Source organism: Hippocampus zosterae, chromosome 2 (genome assembly GCF_025434085.1).
Source record: "Hippocampus zosterae strain Florida chromosome 2, ASM2543408v3, whole genome shotgun sequence".
Taxonomy (NCBI): Eukaryota; Metazoa; Chordata; class Actinopteri; order Syngnathiformes; family Syngnathidae; genus Hippocampus; species Hippocampus zosterae.
The window spans coordinates 17,700,845-17,710,370 of NC_067452.1; the positions used below are offsets into that span (position 1 = coordinate 17,700,845).

Below are 9,526 nucleotides of genomic sequence, written 5' to 3' on the forward strand. Positions count from 1 at the left end.
ATGATCATCCTAAAGGTTTTTTTTTGGGGGGGGGGGGGAGACTCCCTGACACAAGTGCAATTTATTGTCCAAACCTCCTGCTGTATTCGATCAGCATTATCAACTGATCACGTGGATGTCAGAGTTGTTTGCATGGCACTGCTCAGCACGGACAAGAAGTGATCCATCTCCTGGCCTCGTTCTGTGGCACACACCCACGAGCGAGAGGAACCATCCAAGATGAAGGCGTGCTTCACGTCTGTGGAAATATAAAGCAGCTGAGCAAAGGAGAGCAATGTGAAAATTGTGTCCGTGTCTGACAACTTACAACGCGAATGTACGATCTTCCTCACAGTCAGAGTGGCGAGCGCCAAAGAGGCGAAGAACGTGTGCGTGCTCCTGTGCACCACCGTGAAAGGTGTGTGTTTCTTTTGCCTCCATGTCAACATCAAAACATCAGTGAACAGGAAGAGGCTGACATCTGCTACATGCTCGTAGGTCCTAATCAAACATGAGAGACACATAACTTAAAAACACGTGACCGTAACATCTGCAGCAGCAGCACTGATACTTGAGACACGAATTGTAGTCCTCCATGAATGCATAAAGATTTACAAAGTACAATGGTCTCCAGTTCCACTGCTACGCTGATGATGTCCAATTGTACATATCCACCAAATCATTTACCCCAACAACCCACTCCACCCTGTCTAATTGTCTCTCAGATGTCAAATCCTGGTTGCAAACAAACTTTCTCACTCTTAACTGTACTAAATCTCAACTGCTTATAATCGGTCCTCGGTCCCTCACCCAAACAACCACCAACTTTACCCTCACTATAGATAACTTCACCCTGTCCCCCTCCTCTCACTGTCGCAACCTTTTTGATAATAACCTCTCTTTCGATCAACACATCAACCAAACCACCAAAACTGCTTTCTTCCACCTCAAAAACATTGCTCGTCTCCGCCCATCACTTTCTTTCAACGCTGCTCAAACCCTCATCCACGCCTTCATCACCTCCCGCCTTGACTACTGCAATAGCATTCTCTATGGTACAACCTTCAAACTCCTCCATAAACTACAGTACATCCAGAATGCCACTGCCCGCCTACTCACCCACACCCGCACTCGTGATCACATCACCCCCATCCTTAAAAACCTCCACTGGCTCCCTGTTCCCCAGCGTATTCAATTTAAACTGCTCATACTCACCTATAAAGCCCTTCACAATCAGGCACCCTCCTATCTTTCCGACCTTCTTTACCAATACACTCCTTCCCGCAATCTCCGCTCTTCAAACACAAACCTCCTCGCCATCCCCGTGACCAAGCACAAAACCTGGGGGGACCGAGCCTTCTCTGTCGCCGCCCCCACCCTCTGGAACGCTCTACCACAACACATCCGCAACTGTACTGACCTCCAATCCTTCAAATCATCCCTAAAAACTCACCTGTTCCGCTATGCTTTTAATACCTTTTAATCTTTTTTACCAATTTTTCTTTTGTTCATCCAAATGAACTTTTGTAAATTATGTATGCTTGTTTTAAATGCACATTTTTATCCTGTGTTTTTATGCTCTTGTAAAGTGTCTTTGAGTGAGATGAAAAGCGCTTTCAAATAAAATGTATTATTATTATTATTATTATTAATATGTGGTCCAATAGAGGCAAGCCACATGGGCTGAGTCAATTGTTAATCATAGTTGCATTTGCTATGGGCCATTAAAAAAAATAAAACTGGCAGTGGGCCACAAACGGCCACGGCACTCTTGTCCTACATCATATGACATTATTCATGTTCTCAAAAAGTGAATTAATATTATCTGATGAGAAATGCAAATTAATTGGAACTTTCTAGTAATTTCACACCTGAGAGATTCTGGTATGTGATCATTGGGGCTGTGGAGTAAATCAGCATCTTGACGGATGATGAGCTGCCGGTTTCCCTCACTGAGACTCTTCACGCAGACATACACAAACACGTTAAAGCGGTTGTGTGTATAACTTTCAACAAGAGATACATATAGAGTTCTACCGGACAGCCTTGGATCATCTGCTGTGTTTCCTCCAACAGCCGGTCCCTTTCACAGTTGCGTTTGAGCTAAAACGAAACAAAACATATTGCTTTGCATTGTTTTTAGTTGATGACAACAGTGTGTGAGCCATTCTACCTTTTGGATGAACTTTGTGTATCGCTGCAACGTGCTGAGGGCGCCGGAGACTTGGGTGTGATCAGGGTGACTGACATGTGTGTGCAAAGTTAGAGCTTGCAGCAGGGTTGTGTACTCTTGGATTCGCCACACTGGACACAGCAGCAGTTCCTGTAAACTTTCGGAGCAGGCGCACACATGGATAACAACGCACGTCCGCACGCACAGGTATGTGTGTCAACATCCCAGTTCGACAGAGCACAAGCGCACACAAGGTTACCTCAGCATGTGGGTTGCCAGAGTTCGGTCAGTTCTCTTCAGGAAAGCTCGAAATGCCGGCTTTGTATCTCTGCACTGATACGCACAAACAATACTGACATATAACCATTTGCATTTGCATTAAAAACGCTGCCTTGGCAAAGATAATGAAGCTCTGCTTTGGTTGCTTCAGTCAAAGGGGCATTCATTTTACAAACAGTTGATTCATTACATTAGCAGTGGTATAGAAGAGCCAGCATCATACTGAGAGTTCACTGACCGCATTGAGTGAATGAGAGAGCCAACATAGCCGTTAATATGATTCAGTTCAGTGTCGAATGGTGTTACCAAGATCTTGTATTAAATCTCTTTGGATCGCTCGAGTAGTTGTTACCTTGTCAATGGCACTGAGAGCAGTTGTGTAGTTGTTGAGGTAGTTTGTGTACACTCTAAGATGTGTGCACAGTTTCAAGCACACATCGCCAACACACTGCTCTGCACCCCACTGCTGCAGTCTAGCATCTAAAGCTGCCTTGAACTCCCTGTGACCAGCAAGCAGGCGGAAAATGAGACAAAAACTAAACAAGAAAGCTATGTGTGTGGGTTGTGCGTACCTGTTGAGGTCCAGTATTTTTGCAACGGGGCTCAGGATGACAAGCATGTCTGCTAAACTGAGAATGGCCCTGTTGGAGTTGAGGGCTGCTGTGAGAGGCTCCTGGTATGACTTTCGCAAAGAGGGGGTCAGAGGAAAACCAACCAATGAAGTTTGGCGTATGACAACAACATAAGCACTCCTACCAGAGAATGTAAATTCAGCTTCAGACACAATGGTTCAGATCCCGTCTAGTAATCGCGGTATCATGTACGCAATGTCCGTGTAGCAGCACAACACAACGTAACCACCAAGCAATTCAACAAAAACATGGAACAGGGCGCATAAACAAGAGACTCGTAAAGTGACACCCTCATCCACAATCACAGAGTTAAGAAGAGGACATACCTTCACAATAGCGCTGAGTCTGCTAATGTACAGAACCTCACTGAGTTGCAACTCTCTGGCGACGACACCTCTCCAGTCCAGCTGTGTCTGAAAGAAGAGACAAGCCAAGATGAGGACTTGGCTGTTCTCTGGCACGGGGAGAGTACATACCCAGCATATCACACCTGAGGAAGCCCTGACATCAGAGGGACATTGGAAAGTAAGTTTTCGTCTCTCGTCTCCTTCTCATCACTCCATTTCGTCAGGAAGGCAGCAAGAAACTCGAATGGGCTCGTCTGAAGATGCATGACCAGTCAATGAGTCGATTACACTACCCCACAATGAGGTCTCGGGCTTTAATGAGTTTTAACAAAAAAGAAACGCCGGAGAAGAATTTTTCAGTCCGTGCTTTCAAACCGCGTTACAATTTGTCCCCCTGCTGGCCTTGTGATCATTGAACGGAACAGCAACTCGTACTATTTACCTCCGCTTGTTTGCTGAGAACAGTGAGTCCCTCAGTGAGCGCCAGACTTAGGTCTTCGGACAAACGCAGATCCTCAAGACAGACTCTCTCCCACAGAGAATGACCTGAAGAGTCACCAGAGTTGACAAAAGGTCAAGTTCCCACAAGCTTAGAAGAAGTGAGGCACCCACCCAAAGCTCTGCCCCGGGCTTGTAGGCCAACTTGCTGAAGTCGGAACTCCAGACAGTTTTTCATCTCCGCCAGAGCTTCCTCAATCCACTGGGCCTGTCTGCACCAGCCAATCAGGACTGGCTCACAAATGTAATGAAGCGCCGGGCCTCCTGGTTGTGGGTCGGAGAGCCCGATGGCACCGATACTTCCATCAGACCAATCGCTGAGGACTAAAGATGGGTAACAAAACAACAGGGTTTTGTTCATTTGGAATTAAATTGTCTTAATTATGTGATAAGACTTTGGCTACAGGACTCACTATTTTGAAAACTTCCTGTGGCGAAACCCATCGGTGCCCAAACATTCAGCCCAGTAAGAGCGGCCAGCTTCTGCATGAGCGCCACACCTGAGGCTGAGAGAGAAGAACAGTTGAGCCGCAGAGCTGCTTCTGAGTCACAGTGAGAAATGGCGATCACCCACTCGATGCCGCACACGGTGAGAAAATGTCGATCCCGCCTCCTTGCTCAGCAGGGACCACCGGGATGGACAATTTTTCCCAGAAATCTCGATGGGCTGGGATGAGTATGGTTCTGTCTGATAAGCAGATGTCTGCAGGAACAAAATATGTTGGGGGAAAAACAAAGAAATAAGAAAGAGGAAAAGTATTCATTCTCACTGTGAAAGAGGTGAATTTCTTCCGTTCCCCCTGGCGCTAACAGGCCGAGCCTTTTAAAAGTGCGCCCGGAAACAGCCTCCTCCACCTGGGACAACAGTGCCGAGAGAGTCCCTCGGTAGTCATAGAGAACGACAATCACATCCGCCTTGGCACCGCTCAGCACCAGCTACGACACACACAGGAAGAAAATGACGTTGATTGCTACCATCCTGTTCCAATGATGTCTTCTTGAAGTTGGGTGATCACCTCATAAGCAGGAATTTTATTGGAGACCAACAGCAAGCAGTTTGCAGGATTCCTGTGGATGTTGGAGCGCTGTCGTGGTGCAGGTCTAAAGACGTATTTGGACAGTGGCCCACTAGCTCTGCTTGGAAAATTTGAAACAGCATCTTCGCTGAATAACAGCTAACAATAATCAGGAATGATCAACTTGAACTTTGTGCACTGGGGCACAGTCATGTTGGAACAGGAAAGTGCTTTGCTAACTTCACCAGTGGCCATAATAAGCAGTACTGAAAATTGATGACAGGAGCTATTTAAAAAAAAATAAAAAAAAAAAAATATATATATATATATATATATATATATATATTTCAATAATTAAATGACACGAACACCCTAAACTGGTTGCCAGTCATCCGTGCTCACACCTCGGAAAAATTTAGAGTGTTCTATTAACCTGCCACGCATGGGTTTTTTTTTTGGGTGGGGGGGGGGGGGGCGGCCCAGTTGTGAGCACGTCTGCCTCACAGAGGTCGTGGGTTCGATCCCGACTCCGGCCTTCCTGTGTGTAGTTTGCATGTTCTCCCCGGGCCTGCGTGGGTATCCTCCCTGGTCACCCGCTTTCCTCCCACATTCCAAAAACATGCAAGGCAGGCTGATTGAACACTTCAAACTGTCCTTTGGTGTGAGTGTGAGAGCGGATGGTTGTTCGTCTCTGTGTGCCCTGCGCTTGTCTGGCAACTGGTTCAGGATGTCCTCGGCCTACTGCCCGAAGACAGCTGGGATAGGCTCCAGTTTTTTGGATTTGGGAGGAAACCAGAGTACCCAGAGAAAACCCACGCAGGCAGGGGGAGAACACACAAACTCCACACAGGAAGGCCGAAGCCGGAATCGAACCATGAACCTCTGCACTGTGAGGCCGACGTGCTAACTAGTTGATCACCGTGTTGATGAGTCTAATCAACAAAACAAAATGTTAATATGCTATTTTCTTCACTGAGAACAGATCTGGAGGGTGACTTTTTTTTTTAAAGAAGGTGTTTAATTTAATTCATATTGATCATTGTAGATTAGGTTTCCAGTGTGTCAATAGATGCATTTCTGACCTGCTGGAGCTGTGTGCTACGTTTTCCTCCAAGCTCAGGTCGCTGCTTGTGCTCAGACTCCAGTTCGGAGGTCCAGAGGTCTTGAATGTGGTCCCAAGGGTGGTTGCTCTGCCTCCAGATTCACCCAACCTTGTGCTGGTGCTCCAGGCTTTTCTGGTTCTCAGTGCTACTCCTGCAGGGGAAAAAAAAACATGCTACATTTGCTACTTTTTTTGTTTTTAGTTCACTCTTCACTGCTTTTACTCACTCTTCTCCTCGTGAATCTTTGTTCTGATCATCTGCCTGATTAATCTTTCTTTCAGTCTCTCCTCTTCTTCTTCTTCCTCCCCATTATAAGGTTGGCTGAGTGTCCAGAAGTGTTGTGCTATTTCATGAGGAGTCAGCCTGTCCAGTGTGCTGATGCAGGAGATGAAGTGCTTCTTCCAGGCGCCAAACTCCTTTTCCCCAGGCGTGTAGGGAAGAAACCAACCTTGTCGTATGCAGCGCCCCGCCCAGAGACAATCCTGAGTTTTATTTGAAACGTGATGATTAAACTCCCAGAACAAATTAAATACAGTGACGTGAAAAAGTATTTCCCTGCTCCCTGATTTCTGTGTTTGTTTGCATATTTATTACACACAGAGGTTTCAATTCATCAAACCAATTTGTATATCACACATAGAGACTAACCAAGGAAATATCCAATTAAATTTCTAAATGCCAATTCAATTCATTAATGCACAAAAAAAATCCAAATCTACCCGTCAGGAAGGGGGCAAAGACTATTTCACAGCACTGTGCAACTGTTGGCCTTACAACCCTTCCCACCTGTTCCGATAGAACTCTCCAGTGCCAGCTGACTTGGGCGGCGGAGCAGAGGTCCAAGGGGGACAGGAAGGACATGATGTAAAGTGACAGGAAGCGGGGCAACACCGCTGTGAAATCCGCTTGAGTTGTTGGAAGTGTTTCGGTCAGCAGATCTCTACAGTACCTGCTGGAGTGATTGACATACTGTACTTCAGTGGACGGTGTTGTGACGTTCCCAATTTTCAGAAGGGGAAAAAAAAGGACTTCACCTGAGCTGAGCCTTGGTACATCGTGTGAGCACAGAATGCATCATGCGTTTCCTCTGTCGATCAGTCCATAAATCAAACCAGTGCAGCACTAGATTGATCCTCTCTTCAAATAACTGTTAGGGAACAAATATCAGCACTGGTCAAACCATAGCACATCTCGTAAGGTTAAAATACCAACCAGCTGATTGAGAAAAACAAATCTGCCTTTAAAACTCATTCTGTACCAGCCATTTGGATCAGATCCCAAGTCTTGAATAAAATTAGAATAAGTGGGATTGAATGTGTGGAGTCTGAAAATACATTAAAAAACGTATTTGTAAATGTATTTCGGACTGAATCACTTAAAAAGACAATTATGTTATTATTATTACTGACCATTTCAGTATTGGAGGACGATAGATGCACCAATGTATCTGAATACTGAATACAAACTGCCTTTCATTTCCAAAATTCTGGAAAAAGTGGTGCACATGCAGTTGAAACTTTTCTTGGATGAACATAACATCTTGGAGGTCTTCCAGTCAGGTTTCAAGATGAAGCATTGCAAGTATTCCCTTCCACTGCTATGCAGATGACTGCCAGATCTATGTCCCACTGAGCAAGAAAGACGCCTTCTCATTAAGGCCACAAAAGAGGATTTCCCAATCTTATTTGGAATTTAGGTTTACATGACAAGTAACCAATCGTTGATAGTTGAACTGGACGACTCAAATTACGAGATTGGTTTACTCCCTTCGCTCGAAAATAAAAATGAATACAGTACATCAGAATTTGGATGGCGCATTCTAGATTGAACCATCTGCAATTTCTATACATTTAATCACAATCTGTATCCGTATAATCTAACTATAATTCTTTTTCACTTCGTGTTGCTTTGAATCTGACCTGCATGTTCTCTGCGCGGTTGTTCAGCGGAGTCCAGCAGCTGAACCGAGCGTTTGAGTGAAGCTCCTTCTTTTCCATGGATTTTGTTTTTAAAGCCACGTGGAATCCTGACGAAGCACTCAATTACATGTATGGTCTACAAATGCAAGTCATCTGTGGCTCCGGGTCGCCATGGATACGCATCAACACATTCCTTCACACAAAACACTGCACTTGCTGCGACCAACATCATCACATTATTGGTACAAAAAGCCTATCAGCTTGTAATGTGGGTTGCACCCGCTACGATATATTAGCTTTTTAAACAACATTGCAAACTCGTTGTGGGCGTGTGAGTTTTCTCATTCGTTCAATCCTGACCTGTATAGTGTAGTTCCGCGTTACATGCACAAGATGGCGCTGGGTGAACGTCTGATAAAATCCAAATTTAAACGCAGTACAGCGGAGCTAGTTCCCAAGCTAAATTGACCAACGGCGTGTATCTTACATTTGAAAAAATGTCATTCACGCCTTCAAAGAGGAATGTTACAAAACGTGGATACATGACCTGTGCCATCTTGTGGAACAGCGTTTAACAGTTCTGCCTCTTACGTCGCTAGCATGTGAACAGATGAACAAAAGAGTAGTAAATACAATTAAATACAACTGCGTAAGTCTAAAACACAAACCTGATGGTCTTTCTTGGAACACTGACTGTCAATCAATGCATTGGAAGGTAACTTCCACGAAGTGAATTTGGTTGACTCTTCTTTCAAAGAAAAAGGCTTACTGAAACGCTGCAGAATACTTGATGAAAATTGTCATTCATGTATTTAATTAAAAACATCAGCATACATGTTTTTCACAGTTCAAGCTTTAAAGATAATACTACATCCCCAATATTGGCTGACTGACAGTCAAAAGTATTGAATGATTTACATTTCGCATGTGGAGAAGTGGCGGCCCGGTAGTCCAGTGGTTAGCACGTCGGCTTCACAGTGCAGAGGTACCGGGTTCGATTCCAGCTCCGGCCTCCCTGTGTGGAGTTTGCATGTTCTCCCCGGGCCTGCGTGGGTTTTCTCCGGGTGCTCCGGTTTCCTCCCACATTCCAAAAATATGCGTGGCAGGCTGATTGAACACTAAATTGTCCCTAGGTGTGAGTGTGAGCGTGGATGGTTGTTCGTCTATGTGTAACGGAGTGATATATTGCGGTTATTAAATTATGACGGAAGTGACGCAACAGCGCACGGTATGGCACCAGCCTCCCGCCGTAGTTCAGGTAGAGCTACCAGGGAAGTCACAGGGTAAGTCGGGTTTCATTGACGGTCCGGATTCATTCTAGTTTAATTACAATATTTCACTTTTTTTCCCTTTTTCTACGGCGCGGTGTATTTAATTAGTTCCCGGATTTGTTCCGAGTCCACATTGCTTTTTGTGTCGTCATTTAATTTAAGTTTTATCGAATGAAAGTTTTTACCCATTGAGTTAACAGGTGGGTTTTCTTTGTTGCGCAGTTATTTACTCGACTGAAAAGCCCCGTGACTTCACCTATCTTGGCATACTGTGTTGCAGGTAATGCTTCTTTCCTTTTCATTGTACTC

General features: G+C 45.0%; 1 protein-coding gene across 3 annotated transcripts; it reads right to left on the reverse strand.

The window, feature by feature from the left end:
- Positions 1-31: 31 nt before the first annotated feature.
- On the reverse strand, positions 32-9,125 carry LOC127595825 (epithelial cell-transforming sequence 2 oncogene-like). Of its 3 annotated transcripts, none has more exons than XM_052057713.1 (21): positions 7,947-9,125; positions 7,062-7,174; positions 6,814-6,976; positions 6,254-6,509; positions 6,007-6,178; positions 4,925-5,072; positions 4,679-4,844; positions 4,483-4,611; positions 4,322-4,414; positions 4,023-4,232; positions 3,853-3,956; positions 3,554-3,664; positions 3,390-3,476; positions 3,004-3,113; positions 2,784-2,931; positions 2,412-2,485; positions 2,153-2,309; positions 2,017-2,082; positions 1,851-1,939; positions 308-480; positions 32-238 (listed from the first exon to the last, which is right to left on the reverse strand). In XM_052057713.1, the coding sequence occupies exons 1-21, from the start codon at positions 8,022-8,024 to the stop codon at positions 108-110; spliced, it is 2,778 nt and encodes a 925-aa protein (XP_051913673.1). In that variant the 5' UTR covers positions 8,025-9,125; the 3' UTR covers positions 32-107. The 3 variants fall into 3 exon arrangements, with proteins under 3 accessions (XP_051913673.1, XP_051913672.1, XP_051913671.1); XM_052057712.1 differs by having other exon boundaries at positions 4,925-5,042; positions 6,814-6,979; XM_052057711.1 differs by having other exon boundaries at positions 6,814-6,979.
- Between the last annotated feature and the right edge of the window lie 401 nt (positions 9,126-9,526).